Here is a 27,508-nt window from a genome sequence, read left to right on the forward strand (position 1 = left end):
GAATTTTGACGCATTTTTAAAGTCTTTATTGCTGGCAAACTGGGTAATGGTTTGGGCTTGGGCATGAAGCACTGTCTCAGAGATTCACTTGATCATCAGAGTTGATGTAACGTTGACTCCCAAAATAGCATAAAGCACATATCTCAACGGAGGACCCTGGGGGAGAAGAAGGGGAAAAATAGTGGGGGAGAGGGAGGGAGGCAAACCATGAAAGACTCTTGAGTGCTAAGAACAAACTGAGGGCTGATGGGGGTGGGAGGAGGGGAATGGGGGAGATGGGCATGGAGGCGGGCACTTGTGGGGATGAGCACTGGGTGTTATATGGAAACCAACTTGACGATACACTATTAAAAAACAACAACAACACATATCTCAAGACTTCCAGGATTTTGAAGTTCACAAAAGAAGTCAAGACTTCTCACATTGCTTTCCAATTCACATGCAAACATAAAATCCCATTTCAACTTTCCAACATCATTAGAAAAGCCAGACACTGTATATTCTCTAAAATTTATTTACAGTTAATAAATTAAAAAGAAAAGTACAACCAGATTATAAATCTTAATCATATGTGCACATCAAACTGTCCAGGAAAACAATTCAGTTCCATTACAAAGAGTTGCCTTCTAATGCACTTAAGACATAACAGCCTATCAAAAAATATTTTAAACACACCAATAAAAGTAAATATTATGTATCTATGTCCATTAAAACACCAATTTAAAGTGTGCTGTGGCAATCCTTGAAACAACAAAAAAACTTTGAGTTCAAAATTGCTCAGATTTTTTTGTATCCCAATATTTTTAAAGCGTTTTTATTGAATGGTTTTCAGGAGAAGAGTACTGTTGTTTGCACACAGCAAATCAATATGTGTCAGCCACCAGCGAAAATTACACTTGTCCAGTCCGGTACTCAAACTTGGACAAAATAAATACACACCACCACAGTGACACTTTGCACTAACAACAATGAAGCTTGCCCTCAACAATCATAACATTACTGGGTTCAGTGAGGAAAAATAAGTTGCTGGTTGACAAGAAGGAGGAGGATAAAAACGACATCAGGAATTCTTCGAAAGGTTGAGGTGCCAGTCACCGCATTTAGGCACTCAGGAACAGCAAGGTGATAAACTTCCTCCTTGGCTTCCCCCTTTACTTGTGCCATATGAGATATAAAGGTAAGAGAATGAATAAAGATTATGGGACTTCTTTCAAAAAACTATGTACAAGCTAAGCACAGACTCACTTAAGAAGACCGTAAATGAATGCCTCACCATAAAGGCCACCGTGCCAAGTTCCTTTTCACATTCTGCCCAAAAGTATCCATAAAATACTTTCATTGTCCTATTAATATACGAATCAACTATATTAGTTGTTTCTTCACATTTTATAAGTTGTAAAACAACCAACTTCAGCAAGACTTTACTAAAGAAAACTTGGCAAAAATAAAGACGTTTTTACATCTTGTTTCGCAAACTAGAAATGGCAAGATTTTTTTTAAGCGATCAGGTAAATAACATACTGAATTTAGGATGGGCAATCAGATCCAAACTGAAATCAGAGAGCCCGGATAACCCAAAGCATTAATGTAAGTTCAAGTGCACTAAAGTAACAAGGCATAGAAAGGAAAAAAAAAAANAAATGCATGGTATCAATGGTTATGTTTCAATTTTGTGCGGAGCAAAGTTATCCTCCCAGCTACACCTAATTTCAAAATCCTCTGGGAAGGTAGCTAGATAAGCTCTATGTTGAAATTACATTCTAATATGGCCATTGGATTTATTTTTTAATTATTATAAAATTATATACAATAGTGAAGTGGTACAAATAAGTATTTTTTCTCAGGTGCTAATTAGCTAAAAAAATTAATTTGGGAATGGGGGGGGAGAAGAAAACCCTATGTATTTGAAATACAATTGGCAATGGAAGCTAATAACCAAAAGAATATATATAAGCTTCCTATCACACAAATATTATTTAACACTCTCCATCTTCTAAGTAATTATTCACTTTTATTTACTCATGTGACAGTTTTTTGCAACAACACATTATCATTGAGTAGTGAATAAAAGAATATGAGGCTTACTGGGAAACTGGCATAAAGTCAATATATATATAGATATATCTTTTTTTCCTTTTTTTTCTTTTTTACAAAACAAGAACACTGAAATTAAAGTCACAAAACTCCTACTATGAACTACTAAACTTGAAAAATTCATTTCAGAAAGCTATGCCATTTGAATTCTAAAAACATAAGAGTCAAAATCGCAACTCTCATTATTCCCCTAAGAAGCTGCCAAGCAGAGAGAAACCTTAATATTGAAGATTTCATAGGTCATGTTCCAGCCTGGTATGGATGGTTCCATGGCAGAATACTTAAGTTTGAAATAATAGTGGTACAAAATCACTACTTGACCCTTTAGATATTGCAGTAAAATCTGGCTGCGGCACCACTGGCTAAAAACCATTAAGTCTTGCTGCCACCAATGACCGAAGGCACTTGGATAATCAAGAATTCCACACTGGGCCATAGGATATAAACACTATTACAAGTGGAAAAAGTGTAAAAGAAGGGTCAGTACTCTGTGTGGCTCGCCTGTTTGATTCCTGTGGTCTTCGGCTGTCAAACAGAAGACCAATAACTGCAAACAGAATTCTGAATGGAAACAAGATAATAAAGGAAACTCGTGGAGCAAAACAGTTAACGACTTGTCATGATACTTCTAAGAGCGATGGATAGTAATCTGGACATTTCCTGTTATCCAACAACAACAAAAACAAGGGAGAAAAATCTCTTTTGCCCAAAGTTAAACTTCAACCAGTTATTTGATACGAAGAAATGCCCCACCCCTCTTGATCATTAATACGTCTGAGAATTCCAATGGGTATTCTGTTTGGTATTTTAGTCACTGCGTTTACCCGCATACTCATTTTTCCTATTTGATTTCCATTTTAAAATAATTTATCCTTGAAATATTCCCCGATCTGTATGTTAGACTAGTACAAGGAGACCAAATCATTTCCAATCGGATTCCATCCATCTCTGTAACCAACATCAGTTCTTTGTAATTCACTCATTTTTTTTTTTTATCACAAGCCATGTGGTTTCAATGCACTTTAAATTTTATTCACTTAAAAAGAATTTCACAAGTCAACTTTCCCTAAACAAAACTACAGGAGTTTCTGCCATTTCCTTTAGGAGCTCAGTAAATATAAACATTAAATTTCAATATAAAATCTTTAGAAACCCCTTAAAAAATGTTTAAACAGTTGAACTTTGCATCTCTTTGTTTGTAATCACTGAGCCCATGAAATTCAAAGCCATACAAATCCTTACATCATTAACAGTCATACGCTTGAATTTCTTAGAAAATATCCTTGGTCAAAGCTTTGGAATCCAGTTAAAATTCGGAAACGAGTGGGATTCAGAATACCCTGAGCACAAACTAGTGCAACACCTCTCAACACATCTTCGATCTTCCGTCCAGAGCGAGGGGTGGCAGTCAAAAAAGAAAAAAAGGAGGGAGGGGGAAGCGGGGAGGTGGATGAACAGCGAGTAGATTCTAGCTTTATTACACAAGCACGAAACCAAATTCCTTTGGGAAAAAAAAAAGAATGACTTCTTCGGAGGACTTCCAGACCAGTGAGGTAGAGTCCAAAAGGGAGAAACGATCTGCCCCTACAGTCCTGGAGACGTCTCAGCCTGGGGTCCGGAAGAAAGGGGGGACCCCCCCCCCTGCGGGCCCCGNTGGGCGCAGGCAGAGGGCACCGCTGCCCGCGAGTGCCCGACGGCGGCGCCGCCGCACCCCGGGGGCGCGGGCCGGGAAAGCCCACCCGGTGCTTCCTCGCCCGTAAAGTGCACTAGGGGACGCGGTCCCGGCCGGATCTGTAAACACTCGACTGTCACTTGTCCGTCCCTCCAGGCGGAAGCCGTCCCGGGCCGGAGGGGCCGCGTCTCACGCCCGGGGCACCGGGAAGCGGCGGAGCCTCACCACCGGCTCCAGGTCCACGCGCAGGACTTGGCGCGCCCGGCGCCGCGCCGCCGCCAGGCTGCGCTCGCCCCACACGTCGCCGCCGACGCGGATGGTGGGGAAGGTGGTCAGCGTCGGGGTGGCCGCCCTCCAGATCTCCTCCAGGGTGCGGCCCCCGAAGCAGGGCCCGGGGGCCGCGGGCCNAGGGCGGAAGACGCGGGTGAATATCCTGCCGCCCGGTACAAGATGGCGGCCGGCGCCCACCCCTGGGCTTTGTCATTGGACGGCGCCTGGGCTTTGTCATTGGACGGCGCCTCGCCCCCTGGTTTCTTTCTTCTCCTCTCTAGCCTCCTTTCGCCCTCTGCCTTTCTTTAAATGCGCCCGACTCAGGCCCCTCCCACCACAGCCCTGACTCCACCCATTGGGTGCTCTCAGAGGAGGGGCGGAGACTAATCGGGGAGAGGCCAGTTCCTGGAAGATGGTGCTGGGGTGGGTGATGGTGGTGGCCCTTGAACGCCAGTCAACAGTTGGGTGGGTATATGGAGAGACTGCCGTGTCTACGGTAAGGGGAGGACTTCCTATCCACCTTGGGAAAAGACCTCAGGGTGAGTGGGTGCGTTTGTGGACTGAGCTGGGAGACGTACCGGTCTGCACAACAAAGGGAGACCTGCCCAAAGGCTGTCCCTCCCATCATAGCCAGGGAATCTGGGGGTAAGTCTAGAGTGAATGGACCTTTCAGGCTTCCCTTCTACACCTTCAGAGACCCTTTTGGCATCTTCATCCAACTCTACCCTCTTTTGGCCCCAACCCGTTACAACCAACCACTAATAATCCAGAATCACTCAGGTAATATGGGCAGCATTGGTGAGACCAACTCCTTTTAGCCAATGGAACCGTCTTCGTATTTAAGAGACACCCTGCTTATCAGGAAAGTAAGGGCTATTAAACCTATAAAACTAAATGCTCTTGCTCCAGTTGATCAAAGATCAATTACAGCAAAGCCGTTCTCCTTAATGAAAGTATGTGTTTTTAAATAGTAGTTCTTTCTAAATGAGTGCACTTCACTTTTCATTTAGTTTCAGTATGTTCCTTTGCAGCACCATCTTTATCGTTGAGAAAAGACGTGGCATCACAATCAAAGGGGTTCCGTTGATAACAGCTCATTGTTAAGAACACATTCCCTTCTGCATTTGAGGGGAGGACTGGAAATGTTGTGGTCTTTTGCTAGTTGTCTTTTCTATCCTACTTGGCACTCTAGTGGGCCACTCTATGTCTGCTCAATAAATCAATAAAATACTGCTGATTATTTGCAATGAAGCGAGAAAGAAGAATATAGTGAAATCGCTTAGAACAGGACAATTTTATATTTTCCATTTATAATGTAATTTTCCCTCAACTCCCTTAAATTTTTAAGGCCAAAAAAAAAAAATCTCGTAATACTTAGAACTTTAAGGTAAGCATTGCAAACTTTATCCTTCAGTGAGCATCTTATTTTGCAGTAGAAAACTGATAGAGCACAGTTTTGTGATTTGCATACAGTTGCTAATGGTTCCCTCTAATATTTGAGCTGAAAGATACTAAGTTCAGTCTCCCTATTTCACAGATGAGGAAATCTGGACCCACAGGTGTTCAGTAATACGGCTGTCGACAGCAAGACTGGGACTATATTTCAGGTTATTGGGTTCCTAACCCAGTGATCTTTATACTTCACTGGAGGCTTTTCAAATTGTGCTGCCCAGACTCAGAGGTTCAATAGAAAATGCATGAGTGAAGTGACCAAGGGCCAGATGTGTACACCTCTTTCTCCTTCTATTCTACCCAGAATTGAGTTCTCGTCAGTCTTATACTGGACTTAACAGATATTTTGTCTGAACCAGATAATTTGTTCAGTTCCAATAAAAATGAAACCAACCGAAATTATTCTGAAAGCTGTTTCAATACACCAGAGCACCCTCTCCACACAATGGGTTTATGGCAAAAACAGAACTTCCTATCAGGAGACCAGTTCTCTACCTACCAAAACCATGACAACTTCATGAAGAGAAAATCATTTTCCTAGAAAAGCACATCTGATCACAGACCAAGATTAAGGAGCCAATTACCAGCTTCTTAAGTCCTTATAAAGAAATTATATTAAAACTTTTTACATCATAATTAGTTCTCTTGGTAATTCTGGGAACACATAGTAATGTGAAATTTGAATCGCTTACATTGGAATGCCCCTGCAGACTGACATAGAAAATTGCACAGAGTGAGCCAGGAGAATGATAAGGGGACTTCATAGTAAGAGGGTAAAATAAGGATTTATGTACTCCTGGCCTCTCATATTGTTACTGCCTTCCTTCCAAGTTAGTCATAAGTACTTTTGAGTCTTTTGCCAAATAAATACATAACAGGCATCCATACAAACTTAAAGATTTGATTTTGATTAAGAGGATGAATCTCTTCTTAACATAATTTTTGACTCTAAGAAAACAACATCTCAACAAATTGCACAGGATTAAACAGTTCTTTTATATTACACTCATTTAATTTACTTAAACTATTTTTATGAAATATTTTAAGGAATTAGTATCCTGTTAAATTGCTTAAATTATCACATACTTTTAAATTTGGTATTGTTTGCTCTATTCTCTATTTTCTATTTTTATATTTCTTCTTGACCTTTACTTTTTGATAAGCTCAGATCCTTATCCATTCTCTATAAGTAGGTAAAGTTTACTCATAAAGATAATACATTCCTTCTAATTCCTAGACCATCCTGAGACACTGTAAAATTTATGGAAAGGTGTCAAATTAAATTTTTGTTCTTGAGGAATGATGTCTGAAATCCTGAGTTTATTCCATTACCTCTCAAGGGGAATGATGCTCCCTGTAGCATATAACTAAGTGGCGGATAAAGAGAATAAACAGAAAGAAAAAACCAGCTGTATCTGTACATTTTCTGAATATATGCTACATAGTTAAAAAATAAATCCAAGCAGAATAAAGTGATTGGAGAAAACTAAAATAAAATACATCACCTAGCTACGTAGATCTCTCTTTTAAGATTCCATATCTATAAAATAGTTTGCTTCTTGAAAAGTGGCCAAAAAATAAATAGTATATATGAGTACGTAGTAAACCAATCTATGATAAAGGAGGTAAGAATGTATTATAATAAGGAAAAGGCATTCTCCTCAAGATATGGTGTGAGAAAACTGGACCACTTTCTTATACCATATACAAAAATAAACTACCTAAATGTGAGACCTGAAACCATAAAACTCCTAGAAGAAAACAGGCAACAATCTCCTTGACATCAGCCTTAGCAACATTTTTCTAAATGTGTCTTCTCCTCAGGTAAACTATTGGGACTATACCAAAATAAAAAGTTTTTTGCACAGCAAAGGAAGCCATTAAAAAAACAAAAAGACAATCCTCCAAATGGGAGAAGATATTTGTAAATGATATATCTGATAAAGAGTTAATATCCAAAATATCTAAAGAATTGATACAAATCAATAGCAAAATGAAAAAAGGGGGGGGGCGGCGGCGGCAGTGGACCTGAACATTTTTCCAAAGAAGACATACAATGATCAACATATACATAAAAAGATGCTCAACGTCACTAAGGATCAGGGAAATGCAAATCAAAACCACAATGAGATATCACCTCACACCTGTCAGAATGGCTAGTATCAGAAAGACAAGAAATAACAACTGTGGTGAGGATGTGGAAAAAGAATCTACATGCACTGTTGGTGAAATTGCATGCTGGTGCAACCACTGTGCAAAACAGTATGTATAGGGTCCTCAAAAAATTAAAAGTAGAAATATCATACAATTCAATAATTTCACTACTGGGCATTTAACCAAAACAAACAAAAACATTAATGTCAAAAGATCTATGCACCCCTATGTTTATTTCAGCATTATTTAAAGTAGCCAAGATATGGAAGCAATCTAACTATCTGTTGTAGATGAGTGGATAAAGAAGAAATGTATATCTACAATGGAGTATTACTTAGCCATGAAAAAGAATGAGATGTTGCTATTTGAGACAACATAGATGGACAAAAAAGGCATTGTGCTAAGTGAAATAAGCCAGACCAAGAAAAACAAATACCATATGACTTCACTTATATGTGGAATCTAAAAAATAAAACAAATGGACAAACAAAAAAGCAAAAACAGACCCACAAATACAGAGAGCAAACTGGTGATTCCCAGAAGGAAAGAGCTAGGGGATGGGCAAAATGGGTGAAGGGAACTGGAGGTAAAGGCTTCCAGTTACAGAATGAATAAGCCACAAGAATGAAAGGTACAGGATAGGGAACACAGTCATTGATATTGTAACAGTCATGAATTATGACAGATGGTAGCTACACTTGTGAGCATGGCATAATGTAGAGGTGTCAAATCACTATGCTGTACACCTGAAACTAATATAACACTGTATATCAACTACATATATATTAATTTTTAAAAACCTAGTAAACCTTCACTTAAAAGCTATCTTTTAGGGGCACATAGGTGGCTCAGTTGGTTGAGAGTTAATAAATAAACATTTAAAAACTTTTTAAGCTATTTTTTTAAAGTATATATAAGTAGTTGTGAGCATCAGTTTTGGAATCTAATAGATCTTTATTTAAAAAAAAAACTTTAGAAAAAAAATATCGTCAGACATGGTTTTTTCATGTTTCCAAGCCTTACTTTCTTCTTCTGTAAAATGGACATAATCTCTAATTTAATTTATTGTTTTGAGGATTGGATGAGATAAAATTTATAAAACATTTACTATAATGCCTGGTTCACAGTAAGCATTCAGTAAATAATAGCCATCATTACTTTTCTTGTCTAATCAGGATTTTAGTTGGCTTAACAAACATATTTCCAACCCTTCCTGCAGTAGGATTCTAGAGGTTTTTTTTAAAAAGTAGTAAGTTGTTGAGGGGTAAGTAAAATACCTGTACTAGAAGGAAATTTAGAGATCATCTAATGAGACCAACACTCTTAATCCAGATGAGAATACTGAATTGCCAGTAAATCTGCCCAAGTTCCCATGGCTGGATAGTAGAAGACTATAAACCAGAACCTAGGTTTTTGTTAGTCCAGAGTTGTTTCAAACATTTTTGTATTTAATCCAAAGAGATAGCATTTTTAGTTTGAATGAAATTAAATAGAGCATGGGATGCGTGGGTGGCTCAGTCAGTTAAGCGTCCGACTACAACTCAGGTCATGATCTCATGTTTCGTGGGTTCGAGCCCCGCGTCGGGCTCTGTGCTGACAGCTAGCTCAGAGCCTGGAGCCTGTTTTGGATTCTGTGTCTCCTCTCTCTCTGACCCTCCCCTGCTCACGCTCTCTCTCAGAAATAAAAAATAAAACATTAAAAAAAAAAGAAATTAAATAGAGCATGATTCATTTAAAAAATTCAGTCTTTTCATTAGAACCATTCTAAAGTAATTTAGATTTTTCTACAAAAGTTATTTCAAAACTCTGTTATTCTCTAATTAATACTGCAAATGTGAAAGACACAAGACCATATAAACTGAGAGGCTAGGACTTCCACTTCCAGGAAGATGAAATACACTTAATTTCCCTATTCCTCCTGCTACTTACAACTTTAGACTCTGGACATAAAATGAACATGAGACTGAAAAATGGAGAGGAGAAAGCAGACAGGCTAGGGACCTCAGAGCCCAAAGAACAACACAGCAATGAGTTGAGACATTGGGTTTTCTTTTCTTCTTTTTTCCACACACATCTCAGACTGACTGCCAGAGAAGCCAATGACCCAGAAATGCCAACAGATGTAGATAAAAAAGCCCCAACAAAATCTTGTTCTAAATATAGGACCAGGAAAAGAGCAGCCTAACAAGACTAAAAACTTTTAGAAAATAATAATCTACTACAGCAAAGTACCACAAAAGCAAAGCAAAACAAAACAAAACAAAACAACCTGTGGTTTTTACCCTCCCCAGGCTGTAATATGGCACCCACGACTCCTGATGGAATGGGTCAGAGAAGGGTAAATACTCCCTACTGCAAGTAAAGAGGCAATCCCTGGTGGGCAGTAAAGAGGCAATCCTTTGCCATAGTGTCAGAGGAGACAATTTGAGGAGCAGTAACAAGACACTCTACCCCCCCTAGCCAGGGATCTCTCAGCAAGGTCTGGTGAGGAGCTAACATGCCCACCCCAACCTGGTAGTAATGAGAAGTCTCTTTCCCTGACCTGGGTGTCAGTGGAGCTAGAGTGGGAAACCTAGACTTCTACATAGCAGTACTGTGGCTGCATCTCTCCCATTCTGTTTTGGGACAGTGTTGGGGAAAATCAGCTAAAACAATTTCAATGATATCCAGAGTCCCATAACATAATATCCAAAATGTCTTGGTTTCACTAAAATCATTTATCATGCCAAGAACCAGGAAGATCTCAAATGGAATGTAAAAAGAAAATCAATAGATGCCAACACTGAGATGAGGAAGATGTGAGAATTATATCACAAGATTTTTTTTTTTAATTTTTAATGTTTTATTTATTTCTGAGAGAGAGAGGCAGGGTGAGCAGGGGAGGGTCAGAGAGAGAGGGAGACAAAGAATTCGAAGCAATCTCCAGGCTCTGAGTTAGCTGTCAGCACAGAGCCCGATGCAGGGCTCGAACCCACGAACTGTGAGATCATGACCTGAGCCGAAGTCGGACTCTTTACCGACTGAGCCACCCAGGCATCCCAGAAGAGTTTTAAATAGTCACCATAAGGATACTTTAATAAGCAATTTATGAGCATTCTTGGAAAAAAAGACAAAAATAAATAAATAAAAAGCTGCCATAAAGAAATAAAACATCTCAGCAAAGAAACGGGAAATATAAAGAAAAACCAAACGGAAATTTTAGAACTGAAAAATGTAATAATTGAAATAAAGAGCTTAGCAAATGGTCTAATCTCGACAGTAGAATGGAGAGGACAGAAGAAAGAATTGGTGAACTTGAAGACAGAGCAATAAATATCCAATATGAACAACAGAGAGAAAACAGACTAAAACACCAAACAGGACAGAAACTCTGTGTCATCAGAGACCTGGAAGGAGAAGAGAAAGAAGGTGGGGCTGAAAAAGTATGTGAAATAATGGCTGAAAATGTTCCAAACTTGGCAAAAGACACAAACCTACAGATTTGAAAAGCTGAACAAACCTAAATAAAAGATAAATCCAAAGAATCCACATCAAGACACATCACTGCCAAGCTTCTTAAAGCCAAAGACAATGAAAAGCATCTTGAATATAGTGAGATAAAAATGACACCTTCATTGTAAAGGAGAAACCATTTAAATGACCAGGTTTCTCATCAGAAACCATGGAGACCAGAAGGAAGTGGCTTAACATTTTTCAAGCGCTGAAAGAAAAGAACTGTCAGTCCAGCTCCTTATGCCCCGTGAAAATATCCTTCTACAATGAATACAAAATCAAGACCTCCTTACATGAAGCATAACAAAGGGGTGTTGTTGCCAGCAGACCGATTCTAAAGTAATGGCTAAAGGAAGTTCTCTAACAGAAGAGAACCATAAAAGACTGGACCTTGGAACATCAGGAAGAAGAAAGAACTACAGTAACCAAAAATATGTGTAAATGTGATGGACTTGCCTTTTCCTATTGAGTTTGCTGAATTCTGTTGGATGGTTATTATGGACTGAATGTGCTCCTCCAAATTCATAAGTTCAAGCCCTAATCCCCAAGGTGACCCCTCCCCCAGGACCTGTGAGCAAGTAATAAAGGCTAAAAAAGGGTGAGGTCCTATTCCTGTAGGACTGGTATCCTTTCAGGAGGAAGAGAAAGCAGAGCTCTCTTTCTTTCTTTCACAGAGAGAAAAAGGCTCTCAGCAAATCAGGAAAAAGGCTCTCACTAGAGACTGAATCACATGGGATCTTGATTTTGGACTTCTCAGGCTCCAGAACTGTGAGAAAATAAATTTCTGTTGCTGAAGTCACACTGTTGGTAGTATTTTGTTAAGGCAGGCCAAACAGACGCATACAATGGTTGAAGTAAAAATTACAACACTTTTTAATGTGGTTGTAAATGTATGTAAAGGAAATATTTAAAACAAATGTATTAGAAACAGAGAAAATAAAGAGACATAAAGAAGGGTAAGTTTCTGTGCTTCACTGGAACTGACAATATGACATGAGTAGAGTGGAATAAGTTATGTGTATATGGCATTATACCTACAGCAGCCACTAAAAACTTATAGAAAATGCTCCAAAACATTATAGATAAATTGTGATCACTGCAGCAGCACATACACTAAAACTGGAACAACAGATGGAAGATTAAGAATGTACAATGGGAAAAAACAATCTCTTCAATAAATAGTGTTGGAAAAACTGGACAGTTACACGGAAAAGAATGAAACTGGGCCACTTTCTTGCATTATACACAAAAAGAAACTCATAATGGATTAAAAGCCTAAAAGTGAGGCCTAAAACTATAAAACTGCTAAAAGAAAGCATAGGCAATAATCTCTTTGACATTAGCCATAGAAACATTTTTCTAGATATGTGTCCTCAGGCAAGGGAAAAACCAAGCAAAGTTAAACTACTGGGACTACACCAAAATAAAAAGCTTTTGTTTTTGCACAGTAAAGGAAACCGTCAACAGAACAAAAAGACAACCCACCAAATGTGAAAAGTATTACAAAGGATATAAGGGATTAATATCTAAAATAAACAAAGGATGTATATAACTCAACACCAAAAAATTATCTAATTTAAAAATGCACAGAAGCTGTGAATAGATAATTTTCTATTATCAAAGAAGATATACAATGGCCAGCAGACACATAAAAAGATATTCAATCTTGCTAATCATCAGGAAAATTCAAATGAAAACCATAATGAGATATTACCTTATACCTGTCAGAATGACTAGGATCAAAAAGACAAGAAACAAGTGTTGGTGAGGATGTGGGGGAATTGNGACATATTACATATAATATATACCAATTCTTTATCCATTCATCTATACACACGCAATGGAATACTGATCAGTCATAAAGACAGATCGAGATCTTGTCATTTGCAACACCATGGATGTAATGCTAACTGAAATAGGTCAGACAGAGAAAGACAAATACCATATGATTTCATTCATACGTGGGCTTTAAAAAACAAAGCAAACAAACACAGAAAAAGAGATAAACAAAAAACAGACTCTCCAATATAGAGAACTGGTGGTTGCCAAAATGAAGGTGGGTGGGGGGATAGGTAAAATAGGTGAAGGGGATTAAGAGTATTAACTGAGCACTAACATATAGAATCGTTGAATTGTTATATTGTACACCTGAAACTAATATAACACTGCATGTTCATTATATTTTAAAAAATAATTTTTGGGGCGCCTGGGTGGCTTGGTCGGTTAAGCGTCCGACTTTCGCTCGGGTCACGATCTCGCGGNCTTTTTTAAATTATAGATAAATCAAAATAGAATTCTAAAAAAATGTTTAAATAACCCAGAAGAAGGCAAGAAAGGAAAATAAAAAAACAAAAAGTAGAGCATAGACAGAAATCAAAATAAGAAGATAAATCTACAATATAACACTGTATATTAACATTTACTGATGAATGATTGATCAAACCAGAAATTGCCCAAATGGAAAATGGATCAGGAATTGGTCAGACTTGAAATTAGCCAGGCCTAAAGTGTCCATCAACGGACGAATGGATCAAGAAGAGGTGGTTTATCTATACGATGGAATACTCCATGGCAATGAGAAAGANTAAAAAAAAAGGAAAAGAAATTAGCCAGGCCTGGAAATTAACCAAAATTCTTTGTTCCTTAGCTCTAGTAAAAAGATTTCTCTTATGCTTACTTAAAAATCTACTTTCATTTTCTTTTTACCCATTGCCAATCTTCTAGAGCTTCATAGAACCAATATCAAAAACTAAATTTTAGATTGTCAAAACTTCAAATTAAGCAACTTCTTCATACTGTTAACTCATTTTAAGTCAAATAAAAATCTTAAATCTTTTTCCCACATGAACTCCTCCAAAATTATGTCTGCTTTGTACTGTACTGGGAAGACATTTACACTCATCCTTATTAAATTTCATTTTTTAGGGCTGCCTGGGTGGCTCAGTCAGGTAAGTGTCTGACTTCAGCTCAGGTCACGAGATCTCACAGTTTGTGGGTTTGAGCCCCGTGTCGGACTCTGTGCTGACAGCTCAGAGCCTGGAGCCTGCTTTGGATTCCGTGTCTTCCTCTCTCTCTGCCCCTCTCCTGCTTGCACTCTGTCTCTCTCTCCCAAAAATAAACATTAAAAAAATTAAAAAAGAAACTATTAACTCTTTAAAGAAAATAACAAATAAATTTCATTTTTTAGTTTCACTCTAATATTCTTGATTGTGACACTTTGGGATCTGGATTCTGTTATGTCCGTTTTTTGATTAATCCTTTTAAAAACTTAAGTAAGCGTCCTTCCACCTTAACAAAGCCATCAATTAGCACAGCTCAATGAGAAAGGCCTATGTCATATAGATATATATGACATTTTTACATATAAAAATATCAGCTAGTTAGGGACTATTAGTAACAGATTGGAAACATATTGACATATTGAATCATAAATGTGGAAAAAGAGAACTCAGTATTAAAATGAATACTAGGTGAGAGGCGCTTGGATGGCTCAGTCAGTTGAGTGTCCAACTCTTGATTTCACCCGAGGTCATGATCCTAGTGTTGTGGGATCGAGCCCCACATCGGTTAAAAGCTCAGTGTAGAGCCTGCTTAGGATTCTCTCTCTCTACCTCTAACCCTTTTCTCTGCTCATGGTCTATCTCTCTAAAATAAAAAATTAAAAACAATTTTATAAATAAATAGATGAAAAGAATCAACAAATTAGTGCCATAAATTTAAAAACAATATTGCTTCTTAAGCACATAAGTAGGTTGTATGAAGTAATTTTTTTTACTTAATACTGCTCAGGGTAAACTCCTAACACATGGTTCCAATCCTGCTCCTTTAATACTCAGAAATATTCAGTGGCTCTCCTTTGCCTACCAAATTAAGAATAAGCTGTGTCATCAATATTAAAAACTTTCAAATTATGACCCTAATGAACCTCCAAGCCTTATTTGTGCCTACATCAAAGCAAAGCTTCCTGCTGCACTTCACCACAATATATTTTTAGAATGCCTATTCATTCAATCATAAAATAATTTGAGGGTCTACTACATACCAACTAGAATGCTAGAAATAAACTGAGCAACTGTGTCAGAAACCCGCCCTGTGATGCTTATAGGCTAATATTATTAGTTTTTTCTTAAGTTTTTAAGTGTTTTTTATTTATTTTTGAGAGACAGCACAAGCAGGGGAGGGTCAGAGAAAGAGGGAGATACAGAATCCGAAGCAGGCTCCAGGCTCTGAGCTGTCAGCACAGAGCCCGACATGGGGCTTGAACCCACGAACTATGAGACCTTGACCTGAGCTGAAGTCAGACGCTTAGCCAACTGAGCCACTCAGGCACCCCATAGTATTATTAGTTTCTTATTGCTGCCGTAACAAATAACCACAAACCTGGTGGCTTAAAACACAAATGTATTATCTTAAGGTATTGGGGGTCTGCAGTTTGACACTGAACTTACTGGGTTACAATCCAGTTGCTAGCAGGGCTGCATTCCTTCCTGGAGGTTCTAGGATTGAATCCATTTCCTTGCCTTCTCCAGCTTCTAAAAGCCAGCCCCATTCCTTAGGAGATCGACTTGTCCACCATCTTCAAAGGCAGCAGTGGTACATCTCTCCAACCGTTCTTCAATATTCACATCTCCTTCTGGCTCTTCTGTTTCCTTAAACTTTTAAGGACCATTGTGATTACACTGAGCCCACAAGGATACTCCAGGATAATCTCCCTATTTTATTTTTTATTTTATTTTATAGTTGTTTTTTAAGAGAGAGAGAGAGAGTGAGCATAGGGGAAGGTCAGAAGGAGGGAGAGAGAGAATCTCAAATAGGTGTGGTGCTGTCAGAGCAGAGCCCAATGTGGAGCTTGACGTCAAGAACCATCGGATCATGACCTGAGCTGAAATCAAATGTCAGATGTTTAACTGACTGAGCCTCGCCTTTACCCTACCCTTCCCTACCCCTGCCCTACCCTATCCTATCCTATCCTATCCTACCTTATGCTACCCTACCCTACCCTACCCTACCCTACCCTTCCCTACCCTGCCCTACTCTGCCCTGCCCTGCCCTATCTTATACTATCCTATCCTATCCTACCTTACGCTACCCTACCCTACCCTGCCCTGCCCTACCCTACCCTTCCCTACTCTGCCCTGCCCTGCCCTACCCCTGCCCTACCCTACCCTTCCCTACCCTACCCTGCCCTGCCCTGCCCTACCCTACCCTTCCCTACTCTGCCCTACCCTACCCTACCCTACCCTTCCCTACCCCTGCCCTACCCTATCCTATCCTATCCTATCCTACCTTACGCTACCCTACCCTACCCTACCTTATCTTATCTTGACCTGAGGTGACCTGAGGTGAGGTTGGAAGTTTAACTGGCTGAGACAGCCAGGCATCCTTCCCTATTTAAAAGTGAGCTGATTAGCAACTTCAATTCCATCTATAATCTTAATTCCCCTGTGCCATGTAACTAAACATATTTGTATATTCCAGAGATTAGGATGTGAACATCTTTGGGGGACCATTATTCTGCCTACATAATTGCAGGTTTAACTAGTAATGACACAGGTTTTTTTTTTAAATGAATAGTTTATTGTCAAGTTGGTTTCCATATAACACCCAGTGCTCATCCCCACAAGTGCCCTCCTCCATGCCCACCTCCCCCCTCTCCCCCACCCACATCCATCAGTCCTTACTTTGTTCTCAGCATTCAAGAGTCTCTCATGGTTTGCCTCTCTCCCTTTCCCCCACCATTTCCCCCCTTCTTCTCCCCCTTGTTCCTCCGTCAAGTTCCTCCTAATCCTCCTATACGTGCAAACATATGATATTTGTCCTTCTCTGCCTGACTTATTTCGCTCAGCATAACACCCTCAAGGTCCATCCATGTTGCTACACATGGCCAGATTTCATTGTTTCTCATTGCCATGTAGTATTCCATGGTATAGATAAACCACATCTTCTTGATCCATTCATCTGTTGATGGACACTTAGGCTCTTTCCATGTTTTAGCTATTGTGGAGAGTGCTGCTATGAACATTGGGGTACATGTGCTCCTATGCATCAGCATTTCTGTATCCCTTGGGTAAATTCCTAGCAGTGCTATTGCTGGGTCATAGGGGAGTTCTATTGTTAGTTTCCTGAGGAACCTCCACACTGTTTTCCAGAGGGGCTGTACCAGTTTACATTCCCACCAACAGTGTAGGAGGGTGCCCGTTTCTCCACATCCTCGCCAGCATCTAGAGTTCTCTGATTTGCTCATTTTAGCCACTCTGACTGGCGTGAGGTGGTATCTCAGTGTGGTTTTGATTTGTATTTCCCTGATGAGGAGGGATGCTGAGCATCGTTTCATGTGTCTGTTGGCCATCTGGATGTCCTCTTTGGAGAAGTGTCTGTTCATATCTTCTGCCCATTTCTTCACTGGGTTGTTTGTTTTTCGGGCGTGTAGTTTGGTGAGTTCCTTATAGATTCTGGATATTAACCCTTTATCTGATATGTCATTTGCAACTATCTTTTCCCATTCTGTTGGTTGCCTAAAAAATATGGAATGCTTCACGAATTTGCATGCCATCCTTGTGCAGGAACCATGCTAATCTTCTCTGTATCATTCCAATTTTAGTATATGTGCTGCCGAAGCGAGCACAACACAGGTTTAACATATGCTGAATATTCCTATAGCCAGACCCCATACCAACAGTTTTAAGAGTCACTTCATGTAATCCTCTCAACAGCTCCAGGACGTAAGTACTGTTCTCTATGCCCCATTTTACAGATGAGCAGTCTACAGCTCTTCTTTCCCATCTATGTTTCTTTGCTCATTTTCTCTATCTTCTTTTTTCCAAATTGTATCTATTTTTTCGAGGTTCCTCAATAAAACCATGTGACTCTCTTCCTCCTAGGGAGGCTGTATCATTTGCTTTTATCTCCCTTACAACACGCTCCCATCCATTCCCCACCATACTCTCACCTTCAGGAAAACCACTGTTACTGAAGGTAATGTGTTGTACCCCTAAATTATGTTGGAACAGAAGAAAAGTTGTGAACCATCTTGATTATAAACTCCTTCACAGGAAGACACATTAAAAGGCAGAAACATTAAAAGATGTGTCTTACTCATCGTTCTACTTGTCACTTATTTGTCATGTATATAGCAATAATGTCTTAATATTTTTCTCAGCATATAGTATAGTATAGTATAGTATAGTATAGTATAGTATAGTATAGTATAAAAAAATACTTTATCTATTTGATCCTCACAGAGCCCGGTGAGGGAAAGAAGAAAAATGTTATTGGCGAGCCTAGGTGGTTCAGTTGGTTAAGTATCCAACTCTTGATTTCTGCTTAGGTCATTATCTCATGGTTCATGGATTTGAGCCCTGCATTCTTTCCCTCCCTCTCTGTCCCTCCCCTGCTTGCCTTTTTCTTTCTCTCTCTATTTCTGTCTCTCTCTCAAAATAAATAAATAAACTTAAAAAATGTTATCATCCTCATTTTATGGATGAGGAAACTGAAGCCCAGTAAATTAAACTGTTAAGTTCAAGGTTAAAATGATAAAGCTGGATTCTGAACCAAAGTTTTCCGATTCAAAGACTAGTATTCCTTTCCATACTGTTTCTCCCTGCTCATAGTAAAAACAATCAATTATTTAGAAAAAAATCTTAGTGTCTAAGATTATAGAATCTTCTTTGGCTATCTTTATAGCTTTTCCCTTCCCATTCTCATTTGACTCTAATTTTAGCCTTGAGTGACATAAATAAGCTAGATAACCCTTTATGACAACATCGATGTCTAAAATCTTTGAAAAAAGAGATAGAAAATAAATTACTTTTCAAAGATGAGAACACATAGAAAGTAAAACATTATGGACCAGTGGTTCTCGACTAGTTGGGGCAACAAGCCCATGCAGCTGATGCAGTGGCCCAGTCCATGGCCAAGGGCCTTTAACAACTGTGTCCAGTGTGGGAGGTGCTAGGGTGCTCCCCAACTGAGGAAAGAGCTTCCATAACAATAGCTTCATTTGGCAGTGGCTGCCACATCCCAGCCTGGGCACTGGAACATTCTCAGGGAATAAAATTTTGGTGTGATTAGGAAAAAAGAAAGAAAGGGAGATGTTAGATTGACGCTAGTTTGTGGGCCTTTGTAAGAACTACCAAAGAGCCCTAAGGTATAAGTTCAAGTCTGTGCTGCCTTAGACAGTCAGCATTTGCCTGCCAAACAGTGGTGAATTAAAACAAAAACAAAACCAACCACTTAGTCCTCTCATCGCCTCTCCCCTCTAAACCTACCCCAGACAAGAACTAGTCCCCAGCTAGACAAACTCACCTTCTCTGTTGGAGGAGCTTTTTATTAGCCATGCACAGAGGGCAGTCCATAGTAGATTTTGCTTAGAGGCTTATTTTCACTACTTCACCATTATAATCATTTTATCCAATTCAACCCAACCTCTAAGGGATATGATACACTACTCGTTTTTCTGCTTTGTACTCTGGAGGGGGAAACCATGATGGTTGAAATTCTTGTAGACTTCTTGCAATTGTGAGGCAAAATCGTGAGGATGAAATGCAAGCAGAGGATGTTGGGGAGGGCTAGAGTCTAGATTCTTGAGGGCATTGTTGACAATCAAATCAACCCTGAGATTGCCCACCTCCAGATATCTAGTTAAATATCAGTGTATGTCCTTGTGACTTCAACTACTATTACGTGAAACCAAACACATCCTGATACAGACCACCTGGTTTATGTGACATGCGCTCTGTCCCCACCTCCACAGATGTCAAGTTGGTAGTAATCGAGGGGAGGTTGGTGGGGAAGGGTGGTTGAAACAGGTAATAGGGATTAAGGACTGCACTTGTCATGGCGAGCACTGGGTGTTATATGGAATTACTGAATCACCATATTGTACATCTGAAACTAATAGAACACTGCATGTTAGGGGGGTGATGGGCATGGAGGAGGGCACTTGTGGGGATGAGCACTGGGTGTTATATGGAAACCAACTTGACAATAAACTATTTAAAAAATAAAGTGTATGAAGAAAGCTTTAAAAATTTTAAAATTAAAAACTTAAAAACAAGACAAAACAAATAAAGGAAGCTAGATTCTAAAAAAAAAATCACTTAAAAAAAAAAGAAAAACAAAACAAAATAAGACAAAATATGTGGAAATTTCCCTCTTGAGAAATTCCCCTACATTAAGGTAGAAACTCATAGTAAATAATCACTGTCTTAAGCAATACATGATGAATCTAGGAAATATGTTAGACAAGAAAATGCCAGAAAGACCACAGGGGTATGTCATGTGTAAAATATTCCATTTAAATTGCTTAACTCTGAATTTTATAGATTTTTAGCAAGATTTACTGGAACTGTTTCCCCCAAATTGTGTCCAGGAAGACACTATCACTATCCCATCAACCCTTTCCCACTCTTTGTCTAGCAACGAGGCTGTAACTCAGGGGCCCTTCCTTTATGCACAGGCGAAAGAGATCCAGGGTCCTCTCCCACATGGTGTTTCTAGCTTCTACCAAATTGTCCCCACCAATGATTTTTCAAACTACTCAGACAGTAAGATATATTTTACATGGTAGCAAACTTTAATATAAAATGCATTTATTTTGAAGACAATATTGCAGTAACATTGATTTAAATTTTTTAAAAAATTTACTCAGTAATATCAATATTCAATTATCTATTTTCAGGTTTCCTTAGTTCTGCTCAATTTTATGTTCTCATACAGCATTTCCACATAGCATACAATTATTTCTCCATATTTTTACATATTTAATACTTAATGCTCCCAGTTCTTCATCACAATATATTTCTTTCATCAGGATGTTCAAATATAGTATTTGTAGGATATTTAGGACATAAGGATAATGTTTTCAGTTTTTTAGGATTATAAAGTATGTTCATATGCACCTCTTCAACATTTTTCTTCTTTCATTACTTCCCTAGGATAAATGTCCTGGGTCAAGAAGTAAGAAAAAAATTCACACTCCTTAATACATATTACTATAGTGATTGCTTTTTGAAAAAAATACATGTATTTTGAGAGAGAGAGAGAGAGAGAGAGAAAGAGCCTAAACGGTAAAAGGGCAGAGAGAAAGGAAGAGAGAGAAGCCTAAGCTGACTCTGTTCTAACAGCAAAGAGCCTGATGAAGGACTCTATCTCATGACCCAGGAGTTCATGAACTGAGCCAAAATCAAGAGTTGGACGCTTAACTGACTGAGCCACCCAGATGTCTCAACATATTGATTTCTAAGACGATCACACTAACTCATAATACCTCAGCAACATAGGAGTATAGTTTTATCCAACTTTGGTAGCACTAGATGTTTTACATATTTTGAGCATTTTGGCCTATAATTAATTATTGATGATTTAATTTATATATCTTTTATTACTGGTAAGAGTGAATATTTTATATTTCTTAACTTCTATTTATTATTATTCAATTTTTACCTTTGTGATCTTTCACAATTATTTATTGAGGTCTTTTGATGGTAAAAATTTAAAAGAAAATATATTGGTTATGCTGTTAAAATATTAACTCTTTTATTACATATCATTGTATGTTTTCCACAGTAGCAAAATTTTCACAAATTTAGAATTAAGGTCTACAAAGGTAATATTTTCTTTAAACAGTAGCTTTTTAAAAGAATTATACTTATATAGGCATATACCTTGCTTTAAAGTTTTTGTTTAGGTAGTGAACAAGCAATTTCTTATGCCCTGGCTTTTACTGTTTTCAACATTTTGATCTGTGATTTCATTAAGATGATATGTGGCAGGCTTATCAAACAGAGATCCCATGAAGTGATAAGACAACTAACATCTCCTTCTGAACCATCTGAAACAACCAGTTCTAAAATATGTAATTTCATAGAAATATGTATACAGTTTAAATCTGGGGTCTAACAACTCAACTGTAGAAATAGAACATAAAAGAACTATTTCTTAACAGCAGCACATGTTTAAAGGAACAAAGGGGCTCAGCTGGCAGCAAGCTTACTATAGTCCATAGTTGACATTTACTGCCCAAAATCTTATCTGATCCATAATCATCCAACAAATAATCACTTTGCTCTGTATTCCTTAAACCTTTCCTGGAGTATTGTGTTTGGTTCTGGGACACTGGTACATTAAGCCTATTTCCCAGAAGAATGATAAAAGAAGATGAAATGACTCAACACTAGGTCATACAAAAAAATAGGAAGTTGGCTTGGGATACTTTGCCTGATGACTAGAAGTCTCATGTAGGAGGTTATTACTGACCTACAAATATTTTAATGTTTGCATGTCCTCTGAGGATCTAATTAGGGAAACACCTAGCCGTGGAGCCATCATCTGATTAGAGAAAAGCACCCCAACTGGAGAGACAAATTAGAGAAAAGTGTCCCCTTCTCTGGATAAACATAGTGTCACACTTTGGTGCAGAGAATGGCAAAGGGAGTGTGGCTGCATTTCAGTCCCCGTTTGTTACTTTGGTCACTCACTTTTGTGTACAGATTGTATGATTTTATACAGTGTCCCTAGTGCTAAAGAAGGGTCAGTAAATTATGGTCATGGATCAAATCCAGGCTTTTGCCTGTTTTAGTAAGTAAAATTTTGTTGAAGACACTCGTGTATTGTCTTTGTCTGCTTTCCCACTACAATGGCAGAGCTGAGTGGTGGCAAAGGGTTGTAAAGTCTACAAAGCCTAAAATACTCACTGTCTAACTCTTTAAAGACAAAGTTTAGCAACTCCTGCTCTGTAATGCTTTCTAATTTTCTTCTCTTCACAAATACCAGAATTTGTGGTGACCACTAAGGACTTTAAGGGTGAGTGCTCATTTTAAAGAAGATTTTGGAAAAAAATTTGTTGACTCTTCCTGATTATTATTCTATTTGGTTGTCCTCCAATGAAATGTTGTTGCTAAAGTATATATTTGTTAGAGGCTTTCATTTGCGAAAAACTGAAATTCATTTGGGTTTGATTAAGCAGCAGAAGGTTATTGGAAGGGTAGCTTGGTATCCCTGAGAATCTAAAGGCAGAGGTATGGCTGGGTCTCAAATAAGGACCAGAAGCATGGGCTGAGCCTTGTAAGTCCTTGATCCCCAGTTCCTATATCTCTGCTTCTCTCTGTGTATCCAATTTATTTCACTTTTAATTATATTTTAAATGTTTATTTATTTTTGAGAGAGAGAGAGAGAGAATGAGCAGTGGAAGGGCAGAGAGAGAAGGAGAATCCCAAGCAAGCTCTGTGCTGTCAGTGCAGAGCCCAGTGCAGGGCTTGAAGTCACGAACCATGAGATCATGACCTGAGCTGAAATCAAGAGTCAGATGCTTAACGCACTGAGCCACCTAGGTGTCCCATTCTTAATGATTTTTTAATTTAAAAAATCTAATAAAATTTAAAATTGTTTGTTGTATGAGACCAATGAAGAGCAGACCCTCCCCCGATGTTTCTCACTCCTTTATTGTCATTTCCCAGAAGCAACCATTTCTGGCATCCCTTTCACCCGTGTTTCTAAATAATGTGCCTAGACTGCCATTTCTCGATTCTTCAGTTTTAAATATTATTTATGCATTTCTTACTACGGAAGAGGAGGATTCTCCTTCCCTCCACCTCCTAAAATATCTATATCACATATTTTTGCCAATCTTTAGGTATCTGATGTTTACATTGCCATGACTATATGAATAAAGCAAACTTACTAACAGGTAAACCCTTCCAAAAATGGAAGAAATAATCTTGTGAGCTTACTGAGGTTCTGGAAACTATAAGTATCAGAAAGGCAGATATTTTCTTATCTTTATATCTCTAGTACCTTCTACAATGCCAGAATATGTGAAGTAATCTTTACATGGGAATGTATATTGTGAAAGAATTTGGTATTTAGTATTTCCCCAAAAAGCATCAGAATACTTATCAAGGGGATAAAGACCATGTGTTCACTGGAGTAGCACTTTTATTTTCCTTCAAGAACTTATCCTTGCATTTACAATTGTCTACCTGGTGCAAGAGGCCTAGCTATTGGCCCATCTTGACATTGGACATACCTTCTTCACTAAGCTTAATCATTTCCAGCTGAACAGGTTTTATAACCTCTGTGTCCTCAGTAATGTTTAAATTCACAATCCTTGGATTCTGAAATCTCAAGATTATCAAAGCTCCTGGCCTTAATACTGGTACTATGTCACCTTCTTCCCTTCACTATTTATCGAGTCTTGGGTAGCTTTTGGGGAGTAAAGTTACATCTTGGTGCTTTGATGAGAGCTTTTACACTGTCCAATGCATATAGCTTTGTCATGATGATGTTTAACAATTTTTATTCTATTTATTGAAACTGGTCTTCTGTTTTTGTTTATTTGCTTGTTTGCAAAATTTTTGGACTATATTTATGAAGCCAAAGTTCCTATGGGCCACTGATTTCATTAAAAGGTAAGACAGACAACACGGAAAAAATATCCTTTTGATAGGATACCAATGGGGAAGATATTAAGGAAATGATTAATTAATGTTCGAAAAAATAGCACCATATTACAGTAGTTCCATATGACAAGACGCCATTTCTCTGAATTCCCTGAGGTTCTTTCTAAATCACTAAAGACACCTCACTTTGAAAACCAGAAACTGCAATTCAGAGTCGCATCAATAATAGTGTCAATGCCTCTTGACCACCACTGAAGTCAAGATATCTACAGTGAGCAATCTGAAGACTACTGGGTAGAAGTTATACTCTAATGTATTTTAAATGTTACAGAGAAAACTAAGCATTAGTCCCACACGAAATAGGTAGAATTATAGTTTAAAAGAAGAATTTTCTTATCTTGTTTTGTTAAGACTATTAGTAGTGCTCTTTATGTAACTTAAAAAAAATTTAAACATTTATTTTTGAGAGACAAAGAGACAGAGCATGAGTGGGGAAGGGACACAGAGAGAGAAGGACACACACAGAATCAGAAGCTGGCTCCAGGCTCTGAGTTGTCAGCACAGAGCCCGGCTTGGGGCTTGAACCCACGAACTGTGAGCTCATGACCTAAGCTGAAGTCAGATACTTGACCAACTGAGCCACCCAGGTGTCCCTATGTAACTTGTTAATCCATATCTGAATACCAGTACTTATGTTATTTTATAGTTGCCTAGTTTCTTTTTCCTGAGAGTCTTGAAGACACAAATTAAGTCCAACCTCCTTTGAATCCCCAGCTTTTAACAGAGTACTTAGGTGTTAAATATTTGATGAATGGATAAATATATCAATTCACTAATTATACAAGAGAAGACTTTTGGGGTAATTACTATTACTATTTAAATTTTAAAACTTGCGTTCTAAAACAATTAAATTATTGGTCTCTTCCTTAGTTTCAAGTTTGTGTGTATGTGTATGTTTTCCATACTATCTTCCTTTAACTTGTTCTCTCTAAAGATGTTTATGTGGCTGATGTCATCCCACAGAAGACTGGGCCTTAGGCTTGACAAATGCTCAGCCAAGCCCATGAAGCTTACAGAAGTTACAGTTCACTTGTAAGCATGAAATGTACATTCTTGGGGTGCCTGGGTGGCTCAATCATTTTAAGTATCTGACTTTGGCTCAGGTATAATCTCACAGTTTGTGGGTTTGAGCCCCATGTCAGGCTCTGTGCTGACAGCTCAGAGATGGACCTTGCTTCACATTCTCTGTCTCTGTCTTTTTCTCTGCCTCTCTCTCCCTCTTTCAAAAATAAATAATCATTAAAAAAAATTAAAGAAAGGTAGATTCTCATCCAAGAACACCACGATTTCAGTATGGTTTCATGAGTCTTACAGTGGAAGATTTCGGTTGATGACAGTAACAATCTTCTTGTCCCAGGTAAGGTCCTACCAGGTGCAGGAAACACTGAGTGAAACTTCCTCTACCCTCCAATCATGTCACTGGAAAACTTGAGCATAATTACCTTAACCGAATTGTGGAAATAAAAAGCTGCCTTTCACAAGCCAAAGCATCTGTATCTCCTATTCAGACGGCTGACACTATTTCTTGTGTGCCACCAGCACCTTCCTGCTGCATTGTCCACCTGTTATGCAACAGTGACGAGGCACGAAATACGCCAGCTACATCTGTGACGGTGACCACTCTGTGAGCATGCCCCCGTAATCAGAGTAGCGGTTCCTTTCTCTTAGTGTTTATCAGAATAACCTGAGGAACTTGCTGGACGTATATTCGCAGACTCCACTCCCATATATTTTAATTCAGTAATACCAGGAAGAAGCCAGTTAACCTCTGGTTATAACAAGCACCTCAAGTGATTCTGATGAATCAGCATGGAGCCTGATGTGGGGCTCAATCCCATGACCACGGGTTTATGACTTGAACTGAAATCAAAAGTCAGATGATCAACTGACTGAGCCACTCAGGCATCTCTATTATGCACCTTTTCAATGGCAGCAATCCACTGGCCATCTTTCACTCCTATCTCTCAGATCTCTATATGTTCTTTATGAATCTTTGTCTCATTGTAACTCATTTTTCTATATCAGCACAGACATATAGCTATTTTCTCACTGTTTTGAAATGTCTTTCATATGCTTTACTCCAGTTTTTATGATATGTCCCATGGAAATTCAGGATTGTATGAAGCTTTTCTGAGGTATTTTAAATTATTCAGAGGAAAAGAAATGTTTTCCTTTGAAGTGTACTTTATTTGGAGACATACAAAATATGCACTATTTCCACCACCTTGAAAAGAAAAGGACAAACAGAAAGCTGTTAGAATAGTTGACAACTTTATAATGCATTTATGAATGGCTGCTTGGTTAAAAAAAATACTTAAAAACTGTGATCAGAGTTTTCCTATACAAAACTTCCAAGAAAATTCACAGGTGACAAAAGACTAAGTCAGATTATATTCTAGGTTCACTGCACACCAGACAGGCTTCCCATTAATCTTCAATTGCTTCGTAGCCATATGCACTCTCCAATGAGAGACAGACTCTAATCTTTATAGCATCAGGGGTTCAGCCTTCATTTTCAATATTTGAAGTATGAGAATTAAAGGTAGAGTAGAGTTTCCAGAAGCCTATATTTTCATTAATTCAAGTTCTTCTATGTTCCTGTGTTTCCTGTTTTCAAATGCTTTTCATTCTTTTGTGAGGGTCTGGTCCATTAAGATGTCTGAAATGTGCATCCTTTGGGTGTGCTTAAGTCATGGCTGGGCTGCCAGAGTCCATCCCCTGTGAATGAAGTTGAATGCACTTGAATGAGCAATGATGTATGAATACCTTAAAGAGAACAGCACTGGTGATGGAGTCCGGCTCCATTCCAAGCACTGAACCCTTCAAGATGCAATGGAGCAATCTCTGCCAAGTCAAATAGGAACACAAATGTAAACCATCCAGCTCTATTTAAACAGCCAGAGAAGGAGAAGAATAA

General features: G+C 38.6%; 1 protein-coding gene and 1 non-coding gene across 2 annotated transcripts; both read right to left on the reverse strand.

Moving 5' to 3' along the window:
* Positions 1–3,678: 3,678 nt before the first annotated feature.
* Positions 3,679–19,971, reverse strand: CCDC71L (coiled-coil domain containing 71 like). The gene is given in 5 exon segments (XM_077758333.1): positions 3,679–3,831; positions 3,833–3,880; positions 3,883–3,964; positions 3,966–4,241; positions 19,817–19,971. Coding segments are annotated over 5 exon segments (714 nt in total).
* On the reverse strand, positions 17,653–17,759 carry LOC144226816 (U6 spliceosomal RNA). The gene has a single exon (XR_013333743.1). It is a non-coding gene; the product is annotated as a U6 spliceosomal RNA (small nuclear RNA).
* Positions 19,972–27,508: the final 7,537 nt, after the last annotated feature.

This window comes from Crocuta crocuta, unplaced genomic scaffold, assembly GCF_008692635.1.
Source record: "Crocuta crocuta isolate KB4526 unplaced genomic scaffold, BGI_CrCroc_1.0 scaffold103, whole genome shotgun sequence".
In the NCBI taxonomy this organism is placed as follows: Eukaryota; Metazoa; Chordata; class Mammalia; order Carnivora; family Hyaenidae; genus Crocuta; species Crocuta crocuta.